The sequence below is a fragment of the Podarcis liolepis genome, assembly GCF_965112155.1.
Source record: "Podarcis liolepis genome assembly, chromosome: 16".
Lineage (NCBI taxonomy): Eukaryota > Metazoa > Chordata > Lepidosauria > Squamata > Lacertidae > Podarcis > Podarcis liolepis.
Window position 1 is genome coordinate 30538853 of NC_139567.1, and position 23613 is coordinate 30562465.

Consider the following 23613-nt stretch of genomic DNA (forward strand, 5'->3'; position numbering starts at 1 on the left):
ACCTTTGTAGAACAGGATGCATTCCAGCCATGCAGAAGTCAATAGGCTTCTACACACTCAGACCCCTTTCCCTCCTCCATCCAAGCAAACAAGAGGCATCACCAAGGACACATTAAAGCAAGGAAAAAGCAACATACCGATATATCACGATGTCTGAAATAAGGATGGAGCTATGTAGAGGCGTTGGCTGGCTTCATGGTTTTTTTCCTACATTGTGATTTTTACATAGTACACACACACACACACACACACACACACACAGTTTTGCCATATATTGCCAGGTCATAAATTACTAAACTGTTATCACAATATGGACCTCAAACCAGTTTGTGACAATAAACCAATATTATCGCTCTACACTAGCACTCACCAGGTTCCCTCTCTTCTCTGGATCAGATGCCTTGTTGGCTGTTTCTTTCTCTCCTGGCTCTCTGGATGGTCAAAGATCATCCATTTAAAATGAAACGCCGTTTTATTTAATATTAAATACTGTACAGTGAAGGAGCCCCATGGAGTTAAGTAGCATCCCAGCCACTAGTGGGGTTATATTTGCAGGATTTCCACATGGCAACTATGCAGGCCTCCGGGGGGGGGGGCAGGGGGGCTCTTAACAAAGAGCACGAGCCAGTCTTGAGTTGGGGAAGCCAGTTCTGGAGAACGGGAGCCGTTCACAGGAGTAAAGTTGGCAAAAAAGAAGGAGGGGTATCCTGACTAGCGTCAGGAGAGGGACCTCCTTATCTTTCCTGTTCTGGGAGGCCAGCTGAAAACTACAGTGGAAGAAAGCGAAGGAAGTTGCAAATGGCAGCAATGAATTCTTGGGGCTGATCCGCGTGAACCCAGTGTCCAGCGTCAGGGACGTACTGGATCTCTGCCTCCGGGAAAAGCCGGTCGATCTCAGGGTAGTCGTCAGAGCTGCAGAGAAGGGGAGGGAAAGCAAAGCTCAGCCACAGGGATGGGAAAAGGAAACAAGCCAGTTTGGGTATCAGATTTTGCTTCATGTTACACTGAGAAGGGGACACAGCAGGGACCCTTCGACTCTCCAAAGGGTTTGCGCAGGAGATGGTGCAGACCCCTCTGCTGGCAATAGCTCACCTGATATAGCCGGACTTGGAGCCCCCGAGAAAGAGAGTAAGCCCTGGGTAGTCCACCTGGAAAGGAGGGAAGCCCATCAGTTCGCCCAGGTGCTGGGAAATGGCATCCAAGTTCACGCGCCACACAAACCGGTCCTCGGCGTACACCAGGTTGGTGAGCAGAAACTGGCGGATTGTTGGCTCCTGAGCAAAGAAGATGGAAGGGGCTCATGGGGAAACACAGGATCCAGCAACAGGCACTGTGTGCTTACCTTGTAAGCATGGAATCTGGGGTCAGGATTTGCAAGTCCCCTTTTGACTGTGCCCCAGAAACCCCTGCCCCAACCCCTGAGGTATGCCAGAGGAATGGCCGTAGCTCAGTGGTAGAGTGACTGCCTTGCACACAGAAGGGCCCTGGTTCAATCCCTAGCATCTACCAGTAGGACTGGGTATGTTCCTGCCTGAAACCCTTGAGCGTTGCTGTCCATCACTGTAGACATCACTGAACTATTTTTTATCTATGGCATTCTGTTAAAAAGAACTCTCAGAGCTACTAACAAAATATATTACTAAGACAGTTCTTGTCCCCGGGCTCATAACTAAAAAAAGACACAGCGCACATGGATAAAGGAAGAGGAGGGAGGAGGGGAAAGCAAGCTCAAGTGCAGTATCTTTCAAGTTAAAGGTACCCCTGCCCGTTGGGTCCAGTCACAGACGACTCTAGGGTTGTGCACTCATCTTCCTCTATAGGCCGGGGGAGCTGGCGTTTGTCCGCAGACAGCTTCCGGGTCATGTGGCCGGCATGACTAAGCCACTTCTGGCGAACCAGAGCAGCGCACGGAAATGCCGTTTACCTTCCCGCTGGAGTGGTACCTATATATCTACTTGCACTTTGACGTGCTTTCAAACTGATAGGTGGACAGGAGCTGGGACCGAACAATGGGAGCTCACCCTGTTGCGGGGATTCGAACTGCCGACCTTCTGATCGGCAAGCCCTAGGCTCTGTGGTTTAGACCACAGCACCTAGGCTCTGTGGTTTAGACCATAGCACTTTTCTTTCAAGTTACGGTTCATATAATGCAGTTAACTAGACCTGTGCCCAACTAAGCCTTGCTCAGAGCAGACTCATTAACGGGTTAGGAAATTTAACAAAATGTAAATAATCAGTAAGTTAATGAAAACTTCTTGTTAAGAAAAGTTAAATAAAGCTAAACACCCACCTTGTAATTTATAATAAGGTCTAACAACAAAATATAAAAATGTAATTGAAAAAATGATGCACCACCAAAATTAAACCATAGCCCCCAAAGAATTGCATAAAGGCCACCCCACCCTGTTCCAACTGTGGAGGCAGAGCACAGCCATCATGTAGCCGTGATACGCCTCTCCTCCATGAATTTGTCCAAACCTCTTTTAAACTCATCTAGGTTGGTGGCCCTCGCTTTCTCCCTTTCTCTGTCCAAGTCGTCAGAACGACGAGGCTTGGGGTCTGGCCCATGTGATGTTGGACCTCCGAGGTGGTGGTGGTGGGGCATTACCTGAATGGCTGGGCGCAGTTGCTCTTCTGCCAGCCGGCGTGCGGTGGAACGAGGGATGCCTCGGGGGATGTCCACCGCCTTCATGGCAGCAATGAAGTTCTGAAAGCCTGAAATGGCCGTCGTCTCGCTAGGACTGATGTCGACACACACCAGGCGCTCCACCAACTCTGGCTGGGGTGCAGAGGAAAGACAAAGGAGCCAAGGGGTCAGAAAAGCGTCAGGTGCAGGTACAAGCAGGGATGCCTGTGGACCACACCTTCCCCACCTCTGAGCTACCGGTCCCCATCATCCCCACCACCAGTTCCCAGTTAGCCCAGGAGATGCGCTTGCTCCTTAAACCACTGTCCGCCCCACTCCTACGGCAGGAATCCAGCAGCAGAACATAGGAAGGGCCACCAAGAGACTCCACCTACCCACTGCAGCGCCATCACCATGGCTGTCTTGCCGCCCATGCTGTGCCCGATCAAGACACACCTGCTGAGGTTCAGCTGGCGGAGGAGGAGGTGGATGTCGGCACTCATGGCTTCATACGTCATGAGCGGGCTGTGGGGGCTGTCGCCGTGGTTACGGGCATCCACCGTCAGCACCTAACTGGGCAGGAGAAGAGGGACAGCAGTGGGTTGGCACAAGGTTGGCTTTGCATAGGGTCTGGATGATGCAGTACGAAATATTGAGGGGCCCCCGCAGCTTCTGAGCACCCAGGATTTCTACCGGCTACATAAAAATGACCCCCAAACAGGCCCGGTCCAGTGGCAAAAAGATGCTACTAAGTCAGGGCAATGGTTCCTCTAGCTCAGTATTATTCCACATCAACTGGTAGCAGTTCTCCAAGCAGTGTTCAAAATCCTCCAGGCACGTTTTGCTACTGGCATGGGTCCAAACGCGACTACAAGGAGATTTCTGGGTGCCAGGTTTGTGGCCAGTTTAAAAATCTCTGCCTTAGTTCATAGCTAATACCATTTCCATGGTGTGTGTTTCTCCTTCTTGTATACCAGGACAAGTGAATTGTTGTAAGAGCAAGCTATAGTCAAGCAATGCAGTTGGGATCATAGAATGGTAGGTTTGGAAGGGACCACGAGAGTCATTTAGTTCAACCCCCTAGTGAACAAGACATTCTGTTGTGCAGACCATAACTTAGGTTTAAGGTGCCATTTGGCACCTAACTTATATATTTGTTTCTAACACTGTCTCCAGGGTTTCAGGCAGGAGTCCTTCTCAGCCCTACCTGGTGATGCCAGGGGTTGAACCTAGAGCCTTCTGCATGCAAACCAAAGCGCAAACCAGCAGCTATCACCTCCCCAATGTAGCCCAAAACCAATTCTCACTCACCTTGCGGCCAGTTTGGAGCACCAGTTTCTTGGCCAGGGATGCAAAGTTAGTCTTGCTTCCAAACAGCCCATGTAGGAAAATGAGCGGCGGCTCGGGAGAGGGCCCATCAAACACTGCATACGATACGGGCACTGGGCTGCAAACAGAGGTGAAAGAGAGATCATGTGAAGGAAAAAGCCTCAAGGCCTTCCTTCCAAGAAAGGGATGTCCGGACTTTGCTACAAGTGTCAGCAAACAGCTACAGGGTGAAAAACTCCACCATTGGTACAGTAGTACCTCAGGTTACATACGCTTCAGGTTACAGACTCCGCTAACCCAGAAATAGTGCTTCAGGTTAAGAACTTTGCTTCAGGATGAGAACAGAAATCGGGCTCCGGCGGCGCGGCAACAGCAGGAGGCCCCATTAGCTAAAGTGGTGCTTCAGGTTAAGAACAGTTTCAGGTTAAGTACGGACCTCAGGAAGGAATTAAGTACTTAACCCGAGGTACCACTGTATAGGACTCTAAAAAGAGCTCTGCTTAGTTAAGAGCAAATTTAGTCATCCTAGACTAAACTTGTGGCTCTTCGGATGTTGCTGGACCCCATCTCTCATGAAGCCTGACCACTGGCCATACTGGCTGCCAGGGCTGCTGGGAGCTGCCGCCCAGCAACAGCTGGAAGAGGGCCACAGATGCTCCTCAATCATGTTTTAAATTTGTCTGAACTTGTGGCAGGTTATTCTGACGTCTTCTAGTTCAGAAAAGGGCAACCAAGATTATCAAAGGGGTGAAGCGACTCCCCTATGAGAAAAGGTTGCAGCATTTGGGACTTATTATTTTGGAGAAAATGTGAGTAAGAGGTGACATGATAGAAGTTTATACAGTTATGCATGGCATAGAGGAAATGGATAGTTTTTCTCCCTCTCTCATTACATTAGAACTCGTGGACATCCAATGAAGCAAAATGCTGGAAGATTCAGGAAAGAAAAAATGAAGGACTTATTCATGCAGCACGTATAACCTATGGAACTCGCTGCCATGGGAGGCAGTGTGGAGTAGTTTTAAGCAAATTTTAAGCAAAGTGGGCTTCTGTCTTCTGCACCCGCTTTCTCTATGCAACACACAATTTCCTAAGCCAGGCATCCCCAAACTCGGCCCTCCAGATGTTTCGGGACTACATTCCCTATCATCCGTGACCACTGGTCCTGTTAGCTAGGGATGATGGGAGTTGTAGTCCAAAACATCTGGAGGGCCGAGTTTGGGGATGCCTGGCATAAGCCTTTAATACCTATCCTTTAGTGCGTTCGCGCTCAAGCACGAAAAACGGGTGTCTTGCCTCCATCGGCCCAAGAGGGGGCGGTGTCCTTCAGTTCCTTGTATAGAGACTATCCAGAAAAAAAATATGGAGTTCACACATCTCTAATGGTGGCTCCATCCGGGAACCTACAGCCCACAGCTGAGCGCCAACGAGACACGCAGCGCCCATCTAGGCTTTTCAACTCTATGGTCCCAACATCCGGGCAAATGCAGGCTTCGAGCAGCGGCTAGGCCCCCCGCGGAGGATTTCGGGAAACGTAAAGCCGCTCTCTCCCCCCTCGCCGCGTCCTTCAGCCTTCACCTCCCCCTCCCGGAGCGCTTACGTCACGGCGTGGCTGGCGAGGCCCTTCCTTTCCCGGGCCGGGCCTGTGCGGCGGCGGCGAAAAGAATGGAGCCGGGACCAGCGGGGCGGGAAACTCGGGAAGGAGAGAGCGCGGAGCATCCTTGGGCGGGTTTAGCGGTCACCAAGGAGACAGGGGAGCGACGAATAAGCGGGGGGCGGGGCCACATAATCACTTCCGGTCTGTTGCCACGGTTACAGGGAAGAGTGGCAGGCAGCAGTCCCGCCTCTTCTGGCTTTGTGTGGAGGCTCCGCTCCCTAGTGTCGCTTCGAGAAGGGATGCGGGCATGCGCCGCCAGGGGGAGCAAGAGAGCAGCGCGACAGCGTCTAATACAGTTTGGCGACTGAGTGAGCTGCAGTTTTCAGAATCGAGCAGCGCTCTTCTATTTAAAATAGAAGAATGTTGCGTCATTCACAAGCTGGCATTTATCTATACATATATGCGTGAAAAGTGCTATACAATTCAAAAGCTTGCAGAGCGCATTATATATATACGTTGTTGTTGTTGTTGTTGTTGTTGTACCCTAAGACTCCAACGCCATGACAAGTTCCAACAATTAAAACAAATTAATATTAAAGCACAATATTAAAAGCAGCTTAAAACAAAATTACAAAAATAGGGTGGGTCCTAATATATATACGTGCATACATCTACACACACATACAGTATGTAGTGAATGAAATGGCAAGGAAATTTCATATTTAAAGCAGTTCACGCTCTTCCTTTCCAAAGGAAAGAAGGAAAGAGCTCTCCAGAGGATTTGCAGGGGTGTAGGAAAATATCAGCTCTGGATACCAGGGTCTTTGCCATCCTATTACCCCTCTTTCAATCTCTTTCAGCCTCCACTTTTCCTCCACATACAGGACCGAACCTAGGATGTTATGACAAGCAGTGCAACCAAGCATGTACAAAGTGCTGTTCAAACAGTACTGAGAAGCAGCAGCCCACAGATCTGGGTGTGTAGAGAGTGGGTTTGTGTGAAATGAAGCATTTTCCTTAAAAAAAAAAGTTTTCAAATGCTTTATTGATTGTAAACTGTATAACAAAAATGATCAATAGATGTTAAAGACAAAATAAAAAATAAACAGTCATTCATTCCTTAATTGGTACTTGCTTTGTACGTGATTTTGTAATTAAATTTGATATGACCTCCGACCTTCCCATTATGTTCCCAAATTAGATTCCTTGAATACGCACTTAACTTTATTTTCACCATGTTGTTCAACTTACTTTAAATTTTATAAAATTATCCTATTTACACACAAAAGTTCAATCAAAACCTGCCAACGGATTGATATTTTGACAATGTTCTTTTAGATAAACTCTGTATGCATCCCACTCTCTGATAAATTTTTCATCTGTAACGTCTTGTAACCTTGCTGATAGTCTCGCCAGTTCAATGTACTCTTTTAATTTATGTTGCCAGTCTAATTTAGATAGGATATCCTCTCCCTTCCAGCCTTTTGCAATTACAATTCTGGCAGCAACTGTAACATACATAAAGACTTTCCTGAACTCTTTTGGAATTTCGTTACCCATAATTCTTAGCAGGAAGGCTTCAGGCTTTTTAGGGAAAGAACATTTGAACATTTTCTTAAGCTCACTGTAAATCATTTCCCAAAACTGTCTGATGGAATGAAGCAATTTCCAAGCAAGATGACGTGCCACTACTCAGCTTTTCTCTGTCTTGTTTTATTTTGTAGATGGTAGCCAAATCAGAAAAAAATAGAACACTTAAAATGACATTTGTAAAAAAACCAGAAGCATTTTTGTTAGGGATTGTAGGACAAGACCTGCCAAGGAAAACAAAGAACTTATTTATGTATGCTATAACAGTGGCAAGAGTCTTGATAGCACAAGGTTGGAAGAATGAAGAAACCCCAACAAAAGAACAGTGGCAAGAGAAATTGATGAACTATGCAGAACTGGCTAAACTGACATATAAATTGCGAGATGAGGACAACTGTGACTTCAAAGAAGAATGGGACCTTTTTACAAATTATTTAAAAAGACAACAAAATGAATTAGACTCCTTGGAAGGCTTTGAATAAACATACACAAATTTATTGGTTGATAATATGGTAGACAGATAATATAAGGATTTATACAATTTTATAATATGCAGAGAATAATATATGTTGAGAAATCAGAGAGAGGAGCTGAGGGAAGTCTCTGGGGGGAGGGGGGCTTGATGGGGAGGTGGGAAAAAAGGGGAATAATGAATATGATATGTTTTGATATTGTGTTATGTTGAAATTGCTAATAAAAACATTTTAAAAAGAAAAAAAGTAGAACAGAAAGTGCTTCCTGTTCTGAACCTCCTGTAAGCTCAGAAGAAGTGTCAACACGGCCACACTTGTGGAAAGAAAGACCAGCTTTGGCTCCTCAGGGAGGGAAGTCAGAGTGCTACCAGAGTGGGAGAGCATCTGCATTGCATGCAGAAGGAGGTTTAGTCCCCAGCATCTCCAAGCAGTACTGGGAATGTGCCCTTGTCTGAAACACTAAAGAGCTGCTGCCAGCCAGTGTAGACAATACCAAGCTAAATTGATGACAGTGAGATTGTAGCTTACCGGTAGAGCATCTGCTTTACATGCAGAAGGTCGCGAGTTCAGTCCTCAACAGCATCGCTTGCTAGGTCTGGGAAACACTCCCTGCCTCAAATCCCAGAAAGCTGCTGCCAGTCAGTGCGTAGGTAATGCTGAGCTAAATGAACCAATGGCCTGACTCAGTATGAGGCAGCTTCCTGTGTTCCTGTTAAAAAGACCCATGCAGAAAAGGCCCAGTCTCATGTTGCCACAAAGGAGGCACACATAGAAGGGCCTCAGATGATGATCACAGGGTCTGGGATGGTCCTTCGGGGGAAAGGCAGTCCTTGACATATTGCTGTCCTGAACCATTTAAGGTTTCATTGGTCAAAACCTTCACTTTGAATTGGGCTTGGAAAGTATTATATGCTCAAACCCTTTTACCCTCAGGAGCAACCTGTCTGCTGAATGTGACACCAGCTGAAGTTTCCAAACCATCTTCAGAGGCAGCCCCACATATAACACAATGTACATAGTAATCTAACCTATAAATTGCCAGAGCATGCACGATGGAAGTTAGGCTATCCCTGTACAGATAGGGGCGCAGCTAGGCCATGAGCCGAAGCTGATGGAAAAGCAAAACGCAGCCTGCATGTGCAGAAGCAGCAGGGCAGATGACAGGAGCAATCAATGGGCATTTCATCGCTTGTGAGCTCCCAGGAGATATTTGGCTGCTGCTGGACCAGAGAGACCTCTGTGGCCCGACCCGTCAGGGATGTTTTTATCTTCCCGTTCACAACGTTGCTTGGCTCGCTTCCTTAATTCACCTACAGCTATGTTGTGGTACAACAACTTCTTGTACACTTTGGTGGTTGGGACCACATGGATCTGTGTGGGCTGCTTGGTAGACTGTCTTGCCTTTGGATTGGGTGGAGCAGTAGTGGACTGACTGAATTGCCATTTGGTCCCATCCAACTGTGAACTCAGAGCAAAACTCTGCCATTCCCCTTCCCAGGACTTACGGTAATTTGTGCCAAGACTCAGCTATGACAAACATTGTGGCATGTGAAGAGCAATGAGTTTGCCTCTGAGCATGTACCGGGTACCTGTCCCAAACCACTGCGTAATGCCTGCCACATGTAATTTCTTATATATTTATCCCATGTTTCATCCAAGGAGCTCAGGGACCATACATGTCCCACACCCTATCTTTACAACAGTGGGAGGTAGGTCAAGCTGAGATACAGCTTGTGGGCATTGCATCACACTGTCAACTTTACGCACAAGAGGACTGTATAACCAGTGACAAGCTGTGCTGGTGGTAACTGGCTAAATTTCCCCCTGTCCCCCCCCTTTTCTATCTGACTCACTGCAAAACCAGGGAAATCATCCACGGCACAGAGAAATAACCACAATGGCTGTGTTCCACCTTCATTGTGTGCTTCTGAATACCAGTTGCTGGAAACCACTGTGGGAGAGTGTTCTTATGCTCGGATCCAGATGAGGCATCTGGTGGATGCTAGACTTGATGGGCCAGCAGGGCTCTTCTTCTGTTCTTAATAACAACCTGGCAGGGTAAGCCACAGCATGTTGTGTTTTGGGTTATGGAAAGAAGGCAGTGCCGTATTTATCCGGTGAGGCGGGGCAGAATGGGGGCTGGATGTCTTTCTCCTCCTCGAATTGTAGCCTGCACTATCGCCTAACCCTCAGCCAGCACCACCTAGCTCTCCCTAGAAAGACTTGCTGGGCCCAGGAAAGGGTTAAACTGAAGCGGCATGCACAGAGAGGCTGGCAATGGGCCAAGTATCTTGCACCTGTCTCAGTATCACAGGTATCGGTCATGTGCTTTGGGGTGTGACGGTCGCACAAACCCATTCTTTGTTCTGCACTCAGTTGCACAGAGCAGTCCTTGTGTCCTCCGCCGTTAGCCTGCTACGGAGCGTTTCTTAGGGTGCACCCACATGCCCCCACCCTACAGATGCCTTTGCTCTTTTGGCCAAAGCCACAACTCCTGCACCACCCATGCGCTCCTAAGCAGAGACTGGAGCAGGATAGCCAAGTGCTTGTTGTATTTTAAAGGCAACACATGGGACGAAGAGTGATTGCTGGGGAGCACTCTTAACAAAAGTGTGCAGTAACGGAGGTTTGCTGAGTATGTGCAGAGTGCAACCTGGCTAGGCGAAAACAGCCTGCCCAGATTCTCTGCCTTGTTTATGGGTGGCTGAACGGTGTGTGTGTGTGTGTGTGTGTGTGTGTGTGTGTGTGTGTGTGTGTACATTTCACACTGAACATCCTGCCCTCCAAGGGAAGAAGGTGATCAGCACATTTCTCAGAAAATCCTTCTGAGGAATGCTGAACCGTGCTACCTTTGAAGAAAGTGACAGGCTAAGGAAGAGAGGACTAAAAAGTGTGTGATGGGGGGGGTACCTTCAACAATATTTTTTTTTTTGGGGGGGGGAGCCGTGTTACGGATTCTATACACGAAAGCTCATGCCTTCATAAAAACCGTTTGTCTTTTGGGCACCACTAGGCTCTTCATCAGGGACGCGGGTGGCACTGTGCATTAAACCACAGAGCCTAGGACTTGCCGATCAGAAGGTCGGCGGTTCGAATCCCCGCGACAGGGTGAGCTCCCGTTGTTCGGTCCCTGCTCCTGCCCACCTAGCAGTTCGAAAGCACGTCAAAATGCAAGTAGATAAATAAGTACCGCTCCGGCGGGAAGGTAAACGGCATTTCCATTGCTCTGCTCTGGTTCGCCAGAAGCAGCTTAGTCATGCTGGCCACATGACCCGGAAGCTGTACGCCGGCTCCCTCGGCCAATAAAGCGAGATGAGCGCCGCAACCCCAGAGTTGGTCACGACTGGACCTAATGGTCAGGGGTCCCTTTACCTAGACTCTTCATCAATTTTGCTTACACACACACACACACACACACACACACACACACACACACAATGAGTTGGATCCACTCTGTCCAGAGGACTGAGAAGTTGAAGTCATCCAATAGTCTCCAGGGAAGGGCTTGACTTTAAGAGAAATTCTCAGGAAAACTTTTTTCAGACATTTTGGCCACTTTCTAACCCTGAACAACTGACCCACACTATATATTTTAAGCCCATTGAATTCTCATTTAAAACACAAGACTTCCCCCCCCCCAAATCATGTGAACAGTAGTTTACACCCCACAGAGCTACAATTCCCAGTGCCTTTAACAAACTACAGTTCCCAGGATTCTTTGGGCAAAGCCATGAACTTTCAACATGTGTAGGATGTGCTTTATGGATGTACAGATCTGCTGTGAGTAACTGAAAGCCCGTCTTCCAACCTGAGCTGGAGTCCTCCCAGTCAGTCTTGAAGCATTTTACTAGCTTGCGATTGGCATTAAATGGGCTTAGCCAGGGACTGGATCTTTTATGATGAGGGTGAGGTCTTTGGGAACACGCTGTGCCCTGCCTGCTTTGAGAGCAAACACGGTGTTGTGAAGGGCAGAGTGCAGTTCGCTCCCCTGGATGTTTGAGACTGGAGCAGACAAGAGCAAACTGACCTCTGCAGCCTACGAATTCCCTCTTTAGCTGTGATTCTTGCATTGCAGGGGGTTGGGCTGGATGACCCTTTGGGTCCCTTCCAACTCTACAATGCTACGATTGCTGGCGTCCTAAGCTGCTTCCCAGACAGGCAACTCCTAGTGCTAGTAAGCTTCTGGCTCCTCCACTCTGAATTGCAAGCAGAATTGCAAATAGCTTTCTGCCCCATCAGTAGGGCGACTGCAGACTCCTTGCCGAGCATGAAGACTCGGTTTCGCGTGGATTCTGCATGTCCTCCTTTGTAAGAATTGCTGCACATTTAAAAACGACAACTATGATTTCAGTAGAAATACCACCCCTCTCACCCTAGTGGGGAAGACCTGTGCCCAGCTGATGTGCTGTTCCCTCTCGGTCTGTTGCCCAAGTGGTGCTCAGTGGAAATCCTTCTTGCAAGGGTCACCTCCAGGCTTGATTATTGTAACTCGCTCTACGCGGGGCTGCCCTTGAAGCTGACCCAGAAACTCCAGCGGGTGCAGAATGCCGCAGCGAGGCTCCTTATGGGGTCCTTGCTGCGAGATCACATTCATCCAGTGCTTTACCAACTGCACTGGCTCCCGGTGGAGTACAGGGCCAGGTTTAAGGTGCTGGTTTTGACCTTTAAAGCTCTGTGCAGCCTAGGACCCTCGTACCTACGGGACTGCCTCTCCTGGTGTTAAGTTGTGGGTGAACATGTCAGACGACACAGCGATTCTTTAAACAGCTCTTCTTTATTCAGATGCCAGAACAGAACTAGGCTGAGGAGCTCAGTCAGCCTGCTTATATAGAGCTCCAGAACAATGCAACTGTTGCCATTTTCTAAAACTATCCAATCACTGAATGTCACTTTTCGATCCTTCATTTGCATACAAAACTATCCAATCACTGAACGTCACTTTTCGATCCTTCATTTGCATAACTGTCTACAGTATCCCCCTGCTGGCCCAGGGTGAGAACTTCAGTACATAACACCTGGTATGCCCCGTGGAGGACCTTAAGGTCCACAAATGACAATATTTTGGAGGTCCCAAGTCACAAGGTGGTTAGGTTGGTCCTAACTAGGGCCAGGGCCTTTTCAGTACTGGCCCTGACTTGGTGTAATCCTCTACCACAAGAGACTAGGGCCCTGCGGGACTTGACATCTTTCTGCAGGGCCTGCAAGGCAGAGCTGTTGCACCTGGCCTTTGGTTTGGACTCAGTCTGACCCTTATGTTTCCCTCCCCTTGTGGTTTTGACTTTTAAAATGAGGCTGCATTTTAAATTGCATTTTAAATTGTTCTTTTTATTTTTTCTTATTATGTTTTTACTGAAATTTTATTGGTGTTAGCTGCCCTGAGCTCAGCTCTGGCTGGGGAGGGTGGGGTATAAATAAAATTTATTATTATTATTATTATTATTATTATTATTATTATTATTATTATTATTATTAGAAGCTTAGACAAATTCATGGAGAAGAGGGCTATCCTTGGCTGCTAGCCATGATGGTTCTGCTCAATTCTTCTGAATACCAGTTGCTGGGAGCCACAGATCCTGCTCGCTGGTTTCCCACAGGCACAGGCTCTGAGAACAAGATGCTGGACTGGGGGAGCCATTGGCCTGATCCAGCAAGCTCTTCTTACGTTCGGGGTGGGTATCTCCATCAACTTCTCCCTACCTGCTCTTAGGGTTCTGTATCTTTAAACAGGACTGGGCCTGGACGTCCCTGACTCAAACAGAGGACACCTTCAAAGAGAGGACTATCCTCTGTGAACTAGGATAATGGTCACCCTAACTACTAGGGATATAGTGCTTTATTGTACATTTGTCCCACTATGAGCAGTAATTTGTGGTGGAGCTGAGATGGATGGGGAGGATCCAATTCACCAGAGTGGATATTTGTAAAGCGGGTGGGAAATCTGAGTATTCGTTTTTTTCAAAAAGCACTTAAATCCTGTTACTTATTTGTCACAAAGTGCTTATTGATTTAAGAGTGATCGTCCTTTATTGCCTGTTAAATGTCAACAACATGGTGTTAAATGTTTGCTTTGGATTGGAAGGGATATTAATTAGACCGGGGAAACAGGTGCTGCCCTCTGGGCAGTTGTGCAGCTTTGTGTGTGAGAGAGAGGGGGTTAGACTGGATGACCTTTGGGGGACCCTTCCATCTCTACAATTCTACGTTTGGGGGTGGGGAACCTGATTAAGGCTCCCTTGCTCAGCTCCCCTCTCCCCCCCCCCCCAAATAATTCCTGGCACTGATGATGTATGTATGGACACCCCGCCCCAAAGAAATGTGAGTGAACAAGGCGCTGGGCAATTTCGCTCCCCAAACCACTCCGCCCTGCTTCTGTTTCTGCTGAGGATTCCCAGCCCTACCTGCCTCTCTCTCCCCACCCCCAACTCCGCAGTGTCCTCCTTGAAATGATTGCCTCATGCAAGTGTGCTGATCCAAGGAGGAGGGTGTGGGAGCCATCATCCATCACGCTCCCTGCGCAAGGAACAGGCGGATATAAACAGAAGCTTGCTCAACTCACTCTCGTCTGGGAACACACCAGCAAAAGGCGGCCAAGGGCTGCTTCTCTTCCTTGTCCCGGCTGAAACGAAGCAGGTTTAAGCCACCCTCTGCAGGAAAACAAGGAACGGGCATATATTGCCAATTCACGTCCTGGTTCAACTGTCGAGATTGCCATTTGCGAGAGCCTTTTGTTTGAGAACCTGCATTCAGCATTTGGGATGGAATGGGGAAAATAATAATAATAATATTGCATCACATTGCATAGAGCCAGTGGCGGTGTAGCTGTTAAGAGTGCTGGGAGACCAAGGTTCAAATCCCTAATCAGTCATGAAGTTCACTATTTGTGACCTTGCCTCTCAGCCTGTCCTACCTCACAGGGTTGTTGTGTGGGGATTAAACAGGAGAACCACGCACACCACTTTGAGTTCCTTGGAGAAAAAGGCCAGATATAAATGCAATCATAATATGGGGAAGAGTGCCTCTGATCATGTGCTAAGTGTATTGTAGACACACATGTACGGAGCTCACAAAGTTTCATCCCCCCCCCTTTTCATTTCCTAAACGGCCTCGGTCCAGTATATCTGAAGGAGCCTCTCCACCCCCATCGTTCTACCCGGACACTGAGGTCTAATGCCAAGGGCCTTCTGGCGGTTCCCTCACTGCAAGAAGCCAAGTTACAGGGAACCAGGCAGAGGGCCTTCTTGGTAGTGGCACCCGCCCTGTAGAACGCCCTCCCACCAGATGTCAAAGAGAACAACAACTACCAGACTTTTAGAAGACATCTAAAGTCAGCCCTTTTTAGGGAAGCTTTTAATGTTTGATGCATTACTGTATTTTAATATTTTGTTGGAAGCCGCCCAGAGTGGCTGGGGAAGCCCAGCCAGATGGGTGGGGTATAAATATTATTATTATTATTATTATTATTATTATTATTATTATTATTATTATTCCTTGCTCTTAAACCTTGCTCTCAACCTCTCACTCCAGAACCTCTTATTTTGAGAAACAAAGCCCCGGGCTTAATTTGATGCATTTTGTATTCCATTTCTGATATAACACGGCTCAGTCCTGGAATGATAAACAGACGTAGACAGTTGCCTTTCTGCCTCTCACACTTACAGTGGGACCCAATCTACCAAATCTTGCTTCAATTCACCCATTTAGCTCCTGTTGTCATTCGTTATATAATTGTTGACCCCGCTGCCACTTCCTCCTCAAAGGATAAAGGTTGGCTGCAGTTGAGCCATATCTCACCTCACCCTGACAACAAGCAACGAACTTTGAATTCAGAGACTTGCCGTAACCCAGAGTAAGGATTTTGGCCCGCAAAGCATCTTACACACATACACAAAACACACACAAAATGTACGAATTGCCTGACTGGGGTGGTAGTTCGGGGATGGGGAACCCCTTTCATCCCAAGGGCCTCATGTCCTCAGAAACCTTCCAGGGGCCAGATCCCAGGGGTGAGTGGGGCCAGTAGCGAAAGTGGGTCGGGCAAAGAATGAAGATGTTTACCTTTGTACAGTCAGGTTGTTTCCACTCACACACCTCTCTTTTCTACTTCCAGGCAACCAAGAAACATGCTCAGAGTTCAAGGACACACTGCAGTCAGGCCAATACCCTCAAGGAAGGCATGAAGTGTGGTGGTCTGGGGAGAGTCCCAAGGGCCAGATAGAGAGGCCTGGGGCCGTATTTGTCCCCTGGGTCTGAGATTCTCCACTCCTCCGACTGAGGATCTGTCTTCCAAGAGCGGCAACTGAGGTGCCTCTGGGAAGTTTTCAAGTGCAGTGATGGCTCATCCATCAGTGTCTATTCCCAGACATCTAATATTCAGAGGTAGACTGCATTTGTGCATGCATGCTCCATTTTGGCATCCTGGGTCCTCTTGGCCCAGTGGTAGGTTCTGCATCCCACAAGCAGGGTATGAGCAAACATCTGGTACTCAAAACTATCCTTGACAAATACTGACATTCATCTGTTTAATTATCTGTCGTGTCCAATAGCCTCCTTTCCTTTCCCTGTCCACACTGTATTTTGTCTAATTTATTTTTCTCTCACCTCCCATCATGTGGCAGTGAGTCCCTCGTGTTAATTACACCTCCTGTGGAGAATGACACCTTTTTGCTACGTCCTGAACCCCTTGCAATCTGGCTTCCTTTGGGCGGAAAACATTCCACAGTCATCTTCTTACAAAGCTCCAGTTTTGCTTCAAACTGGACATTCTGCCAGCTCAGCCTTCGTCATCCTGGTGCCATCCAGCTATTTTGGAGTACAACTCTCATTAGCCGCAATTAGCACGGTCGATGGTCAGGGACGATGGGAGTTGTACAATGGGAGTTGTAGCATGGACACCTGGAGGGCGCAGTGGCTGGGAAGGCTGCAGTGGTTTATGCCCTATGGATCAGACCCGAAGGCTTTTCACTATACAACCCTTAACTTACTGTAAAGTCCTCACAATGCCACCTCCCCTGACTGAGAGCTGGATTATAGCTGCTGCAAGCTAGCAAAAATAAGACCTGCACTTTCTAAATCCTTTGTGAAAGCTGGTGGGTACTGTACACCAATTTCCCTCCCCCGCATCAGAATACTTCGTCATAGCCACTCAAATTTATGATTTCTAAATTGTTTGTAAAACAGGGCCAGAATACGTCATCATGGACACTCAAAGCTGCAATTTCTAGATCATTTTTTAAAGGTGGTGCACCAATTTTTATCCCTAGCATTGGAATAGTTCATTGTGGATGCTCAAAACTCATCATTGTACTCTGCTTATAGTACTGGGTGGGGGTCTGGGTTCCCTAAATTCCATAACAGTTATAGTTATGCTTAGCACTGCGGCCAGCACAACACAAGCAAACTGTGCAGGTGAGGGGGGAGTGCTATGAAAAGATCCCCCCACATATCCTCTTGGGACAGAGGAGATCCTCTTGGTAGTTCTACAGCCCTCAGAAGTTTGGGATGGTGACCCTAAAGAGGGCATATTTTTTTGTTTCTGGATAATTCTCCCCTCACCAAACATACATACACAGAAGTGCCTCTGGCCCAATGGCTGTACTGTATAGCTTTCATCGTAAGCTGAAGATGCACATTTTTACCCTGACCTTTGACACCCAAGAGATGCAGGTGGCCCTGTTACCAGTGGCGTAGCGTGGGTTGTCAGAACCCGGGGCAAGGCAAGTAATTTGCGCCCCCTAACCCGTGGATTTTGGTAGGGGCAGACAGCTGCGAGTGCGAGCGCGTGCCCCCCCAGATGTTGCGGCCGGTGCGGCCGGCCCCCCCTGCACCCCCCACGCTACGCCACTGCCTGTTACAGGTGCCACATACGACCCCCTCTGCATGTGGGTCATATGTGGACTCTGGAATTCCTTGCCTCTTGACATCAGGCAGACACCTCCACTGTACTCTTTTCGGTGACTACTAAAAACATTTTTGTTCAGACAAGCCTACCCAGACATGTAGAATGCAGGTGCATGTTTTATTCTGTTTTGCATTTATTGCCAATTTTATCTTTTGAATGTTCCAAAGAGTTGATTTATGGTTTTCACTGCTAATTTCATTGTTTTATTCTTTTTGCAAACTGCTTTGAGGATTATTGTTTTTATACAATCAAAGAGGTATATGCATTTTGTGAATAAAATAAATATTTTCAGGCGGACCCACCATTTTCTTCTGATTTTAAATTATTATTACTGGTTTTAGTATTTTTTTCACTACGGGATCTCACAGTGGAGGGCAGCTAAGAAACCCAATTAATAAACACAATTACAACAGCAGCAACAGCAATAATAATAATAATAATAGTAAAACAAAGCTGGAGCAAAAGAACAACAGGGGAGCTCTGGAAATAAGGCCAGCCCAGATCACCGTTTCTGGAAGAATGGAATTTGCCAGTCCTGGATTGTCAAGTACACCAGAGTTTTATTGGCGCGAAGAAAGAGGGATGGGGGACAAAAGACAGAAAATACCACATAACTTAGCATATCACAAAGCAAAAGAGGGAAACACAATTGCCCTCCTGCATGTGTAACAAAGTTCACCACCACCAACATTGTGTCTCCTTTCCAGAGGGAGGTTGAGGGGGAAAAGGTGACAGGGATCCACCGCAAGTCAAGATGAATTTTACTTGGCTTAAGCTGCCATTGGTGGCAGATGGTGACCACCGCTGGGCATCCTCAAGGAGCCAGACTTGCTGGGCCACTTGTTCCCTTGCGGCCGAAGGGAACTCACTCTGAAGGGCAGGAGGGCGTGATGAGGCAAAGGCTGTCGGCCATCTTTACCCCTCAGCTCGGCAACCTACAGCGAGCTTCCCCGCCTGAAGAAAACGCCTCAGGCGTTCAGACGCAGCCTCTCTCTTTTTGTTTTGTTTCGGTTTTTTGCCTCATAGCAACTGCTTTTCTTCAGCAGGACTGTTTGTTTTCTCTTGGATTTCTCTTCATTGCCTCAGGGCAAGAGATGGCAGCGTGGACTCTTTCCAAACTAGTCCCTGAAGGGTAAAGAGAGAGGAGGAGGTCTGCAGCCACTAACCTCCTGCCATTTTGCTGACGGAAAAAGACTGGCCGTTTTTGAGACCGGTTTAGCCTCCTTCTGTGCCCTCCCCAAAGTGGTCTATTTTATATTCTCAAAGCCTGTTTTCTTAACAACTACCGACCTTCATTGGACCATTTCCCAACACAGATCGGCTCAGGAACATGGGGGGGGTGTCTCTTTCTGCGCCAGAAAATTATCACAGCCCTCCCCCACCCCTTGATTGGTTTCTCAAGTTACCCCTCCATGGAAAACAAAAAGACCCAAACCCACACAAATCAATCCATGGTAGAGAAAATGGAGGCCTGACACAAGAGTGGAACGGCATGAGGCAGGCCATCTGCTAAGAATCTCCCAGGCCTATACAAACCGTCGGCGGTTATGTCCTTCCCCCATGACGGGGGCGAGAGGCAAAGTTTGAGCCATGGGGTTTGGGGGTTCAGTCTGCCAGGTGTTGGGTCGAAGTCCAATAAGGGAAGCGAGGAGTGTTCAGCTCAAAGGCAAACAACGTCCACACAAAAAAGGAGAGGACGACGGAGGCAGCCAAGTCCATTCCTCTCCTGAGGATGACTTTCAGGTCCTTGGGCGCAAGTCCAGTCCCTAAAGGGCAAGCTGAGCAAAGTCTCTGAACATCTATTCTCCCTCTCGGCGGCTGCTCTTTCCTGGAGGAAGCAAAGGGAAAAGTCAGGAGAGTGCCGGTGGGCACCTCAAACTTCACCCTCCAACAGGGCTGCCCTCCCACTTCACACGTAGTTCTTCTTGTCGTAGCTGGTTGCTATTGACCTGGGTGCTGCAGTGTAAGCCACATTGGTGGGTCTGTACTTGTCGTCCTTGGGGGGGCAGGAGCAGCAGAGCAAGGCGCCCCCAAAGAGAAGCAAGGCGGCGGCTGCCCAGCCGATGTAGAGAGCCGCTCCCAGCTCTCGCTTCTGGGGTTCGGGAACCAAAACGTTGTAGAATTCGCGGATGATTGTGTTGGCCGACCAGCAGACCGGGATGAGGGTCACGACGCCGGCCAGCAGGAAGATCGCCCCGGAGACAATGGTGACTTTGGCCTTTACAGACTCTTCCTCGATACAGCGGGTGCACTGAGCCCCGGTAAGGAAGAGGAGCACCCCGAATGCCCCAAGGACAATGGCGATGACTATCAGGGCTCGGGCGGCTTGGATGTCCGCCCCCAAAGCCAGCATGGAGTCGTAGACCTTGCATTGCATCTGGCCGGTGCTCTGGACCACGCAGCTCATCCACAGGCCCTCCCAGGTGAACTGAGAGGTGACGATGTTGTAGCCGAGGAAGGCGGTGACTCTCCACATGGGCAGCCCGCAGCACAAGATGGAGCCCACCCAGCCCAAGAAAGAGAGGGAGATGCCCCCGATCTCCAGGCCCATCGACATGTTGCTGCTGCGAAGTCAGTCGCTGTTTCTCCAAGCACAGTGTCGCGGTGGCGGCCTGTCGCTCTCTTGGTTTCGGGCAGAGCCTTTGAGGAACCCAAGCTCATCAGGGTTGATTTATAACAGTTCTGAAGCCAGGGCGGGGTGTGTTAGCTCAGGCAGGGGCGGGGCGTCCCTAACGGACTCTCAACATGCCCTTTCCATGCTGCGAACATCCTCTTTCTGCGTTTGTTTGTTTGTAGAAATGGCATGCGTGAAAGATGGCGCTTTGCTAAGGAGGGCAAAGCTGGAAACGGGCCCTGAATTCCAGCTGGTTGCTTACCGTGACGCTCTGGCTAGCAGGCGAGGGCAGGACCCATTTGCAGCAGAAGGCAGAGGCCATACGTGTCGGGGGGGGCTCTTCATCTGTGGGTCTTCCTTGAACCTCAGCTTCAAAGCGGATGTTGCTAAAGGTGTGCTTCTGGGCTGATTCATGTCGTCATGTGGCTCCCAGAGCTGCTGCTCTATCAGGGACATCTTTTGCCTTGTGCTAGAAGACAAGCAACTTGAAGCCCTCTTCAGACATGGGTGCAAATAGAGAGAGGTGCCATATCGGCCATTGGCAGGCAGTAGGAAGCCCCTTACTCATCTCGGCTTCCTATATAAATCAGAGGTGGGGAACCTGAGGCCCGTGGGCCAAAGCTGGCCTTCCATGCTTCTCTTTCTGGTCTGCGGGACTCTCTCCATGCCCACTACCTCACCTGCCCTGTTCCATGCTGCCCTTGAGTACCTTTTCCAGGCTAAAATGCATCCTTGAACTGTAATCATAGCTCCTGTTTGCCCAGATAGATGATGGAGAGATGCAGAAACCTCTGATTTTGTCTGGCTGAACCGTTGCGGACAATACAACGTTAAGAGTTGCACCTGTTGTTCTGCCCACATTTGCCTCTAGTGATCATACCCAATATGGGCATGTGACTATGGAAAGTGTCCTAAAGGGGATGTTCCCCTCGAGTTTGAAAAGTTCCCCCATCCCTGGTACTCGGGTTAAGAACTTAATTCGTTCTGGAGGTCCGTTCTTAACCTGAAACTGTTCTTAACCTGAGGTACCACTTTAGCTAATGGGGCCTCCCACTTCCGCCGCTGTGTGATTTCTGTTCTCATCCTGAAGCAAAGTTCTTAAACCCGAGGTACTATTTCTGGGTTAGCGGAGTCTGTAACCTGAAGCATCTGTAACCTGAAGCGTATGTAACCCGAGGTACCACTGTATATATACTGCCAGCTTCATCCTCTTTTTGTCTGTCCTACAGAGCCTGTTACACTGAGAGATCCTTTCGCACAAGGATGGGGAACCTCCAGATGTTGCTGGACTCCATCTCCCACCATCCCCTGCTATTGCTCATGCTGGCTAATGGGGGTTATGGGAGTCCAACTATATCTGGAGGCTCAGAGGTATTCCCTGCCCTGCCTTTAAACATTAAACCGTTGGACTCAATAAGATTTCAAAGCATGTGACCTTAATAGATGGCCAATAAATAAAGGTCCATACAGTATTTACATCATATGCACACCCACATGTATAGTGATACTTTCTTTTTTTTAAAAAAAAACTAAACAGGTCAGAAGTCAGTCTCTGATTGACTCACTCACCGAAGGGCATCAGCGCTGCCAAGGGAATTTCCCAAAGGCTAGAAATCTCATGCACACATATACGGTAATCCCTGATTATAGAAAACCTGGGGAATGAGACATCTTTATGGACGCTCACCCCAAATGGGTGCCACAAAACTCCTCCATAATACCAGCTGGCCCCTCAATCCATGGGATGCAAGAGCAGAAAAGTTTTCCTTTCACACACTACACCTAGGGAGCGTTTGCAGTGGCAGAAAAATCCTGGAACAGCAACCACATGCCACAGAATAGGGTCACAGCAGTATGGGTGTCCCCCCCCCCCTCCCATGCATGCTATGGGAAAGGACCACAGTTCAGGGCAATAGGTTGCCTGCTTGGCATGCAAGAGGTTCCAGGTTCAAGGCCCAGGTATGGATGGGCAAAATCTGTCCATTTTAGTTTCTCTGAGACTTCCCCCAGTCTTCAGATCTCCACATTGGGTTGCAGATTTCTTTTTCTTTTATTAAGCTGCATTTTCGACTCCACAAGGAGAAGGGAAGTTGCCACCTCGAATGGTAGACTTCGGGGCATCAGCATTTTGCCAGTTATGGTGGTACCTCAGGTTAAGAACTTAATTTGCTCTGGAGGTCTGTTCTTAACCTGAAACTGCTCTTAACCTGTGGTACCACTTTAGCTAATGGGGCCTCCCGCTGCCGCTGCGCCCCCACCACCCTATTTCTGTTCTTATCCTGAGGTAAAGTTATTAACCCAAGGTACTATTTCTAGGTTAGCAGAGTCTGTAACCTGAAGTGTTTGTAACCTGAAGCATCTGTAACCTGAGGTACCACTGTATTTAGTTAGTTATGAGCACAAGACAATTTAAATGTTGTTGTTTTTTAAAAGTGCATAAAAACTGAGATAGAACAGATGTATGATGGAATGCATAGGAATATAAGAAGCAGCTGCTGGATCAGGCCAGTGGCCCATCTAGTCCAGCATCTCGCCCTCGCGGCAACCAACCAGATGCCCCAATGAGAAGCCCACAAGCGTGACCTGAGCACAACAGCAGTTCTCCCTACTTGTGATTCCCAGTTCGTATGCAGAGGTACACCTGCTTTGACAATGGAGGGAGGACATAGCCATTGTGGCTAGTAGCCATGGGAAAGAAACCAGGTGATCTATGGTCCATCCCCAGCTCTAAGAGACAACTGGCTGACCATTCTTGGAGTCAAGCATCCTGGACCACAAGGCTTTTCCTGCTCTGCCCTGGAGTTTATGTAAGTGACGATGACCTCTGCAGCAGCCTTGTTTAACAAAGCAGCCCAAGCAAAGACTGTTTGTTTGCAGTTGCTTTTATCCTATCCTTGAGTACATATTCCCAGGCGGTTTCTTATCAACAGTTTGGTTTCTCTATAGCTTCGTTGCCTCCTTAGGACCAGGAAACAGAGAGGAGGCGATGAACCATGTCCATTTTTCTTACGAGGTTGAAACCGTTCCCTCTCCCCACGCCAACTTGTTGGAGGTGGGGAACCAGGAAGTGAGTGAGTTTCACCCTCCGCATCACACGGCCCAGAGTTTTATGGAAAGGCCGATCGGTACCTTATAAAAACCTTTTACAGTCTGGGGCATAAGGGATAGTTTTCTAAATAGGACAAAGGTGTTTTTCAGCCAACATTTATTGGATGAAAATAGGGGCGTCCTAGTTCATACCCTCCAGCATTTCTCTGATGAAAATAGGGACATCCTGCCATACCCTCCAACATGTCTCTGGTAAAAATAGGGGTGTCCTAAGAGAAAGCGGGACATTCTGAGATCAAATCAGAAACTGGGATGAATCTGGGAGTGTCCCTAGAAAACAGGGATGCTTGGAGGGTCTGCTCACCCACAGAGCCTGATATATTATGTCATGTGTGGGACAAGTGTATGGTGGTTGGGGTGGGGAATTCAATACAATTA

At 48.3% G+C, this 23613-nt stretch overlaps 2 protein-coding genes and 1 long non-coding RNA gene across 4 annotated transcripts; 1 reads left to right on the forward strand and 2 right to left on the reverse strand.

Annotated features, from left to right (window-relative positions):
• Window positions 1–453: 453 nt before the first annotated feature.
• On the reverse strand, window positions 454–5729 carry ABHD11 (abhydrolase domain containing 11). 2 transcript variants are annotated; one of them, XM_083479424.1, is made up of 6 exons: window positions 5556–5729; window positions 3938–4073; window positions 3022–3195; window positions 2609–2779; window positions 1093–1148; window positions 454–912 (listed from the first exon to the last, which is right to left on the reverse strand). In XM_083479424.1, exons 1-6 carry the CDS (start codon window positions 5672–5674, stop codon window positions 768–770), a joined length of 801 nt encoding a protein of 266 aa, XP_083335550.1. In that variant the 5' UTR covers window positions 5675–5729; the 3' UTR covers window positions 454–767. The 2 variants fall into 2 exon arrangements, with proteins under 2 accessions (XP_083335550.1, XP_083335549.1); XM_083479423.1 differs by having other exon boundaries at window positions 1093–1274; window positions 5556–5726.
• Window positions 5730–14996: 9267 nt separating this feature from the next.
• On the forward strand, window positions 14997–17953 carry LOC310695336. Its single transcript, XR_014520011.1, has 2 exons — window positions 14997–17293; window positions 17469–17953. It is a non-coding gene; the product is annotated as an uncharacterized lncRNA (long non-coding RNA).
• Window positions 17954–18053: 100 nt separating this feature from the next.
• CLDN3 (claudin 3) lies at window positions 18054–20176 on the reverse strand. Its single transcript, XM_083479470.1, has one exon. It carries the CDS (start codon window positions 20068–20070, stop codon window positions 19423–19425), a length of 648 nt encoding a protein of 215 aa, XP_083335596.1. The 5' UTR covers window positions 20071–20176; the 3' UTR covers window positions 18054–19422.
• Window positions 20177–23613: the final 3437 nt, after the last annotated feature.

Coding starts and splice junctions, on each gene's coding strand:
- CLDN3 (XM_083479470.1), bottom strand. CDS start 20,070: ATGTCGATGGGCCTGGAGATCGGGGGCATCTCCCTCTCTTTCTTGGGC.
- ABHD11 (XM_083479423.1), bottom strand. CDS start 5,674: ATGCTCCGCGCTCTCTCCTTCCCGAGTTTCCCGCCCCGCTGGTCCCGG. Junction 1,275..2,608: donor AACTGCGCCCAGCCATTCAG/GTAATGCCCCAC, acceptor TTCTTTGCTCAG/GAGCCAACAATCCGCCAGTT. Junction 913..1,092: donor TCCAAGTCCGGCTATATCAG/GTGAGCTATTGC, acceptor CCTTCTCTGCAG/CTCTGACGACTACCCTGAGA.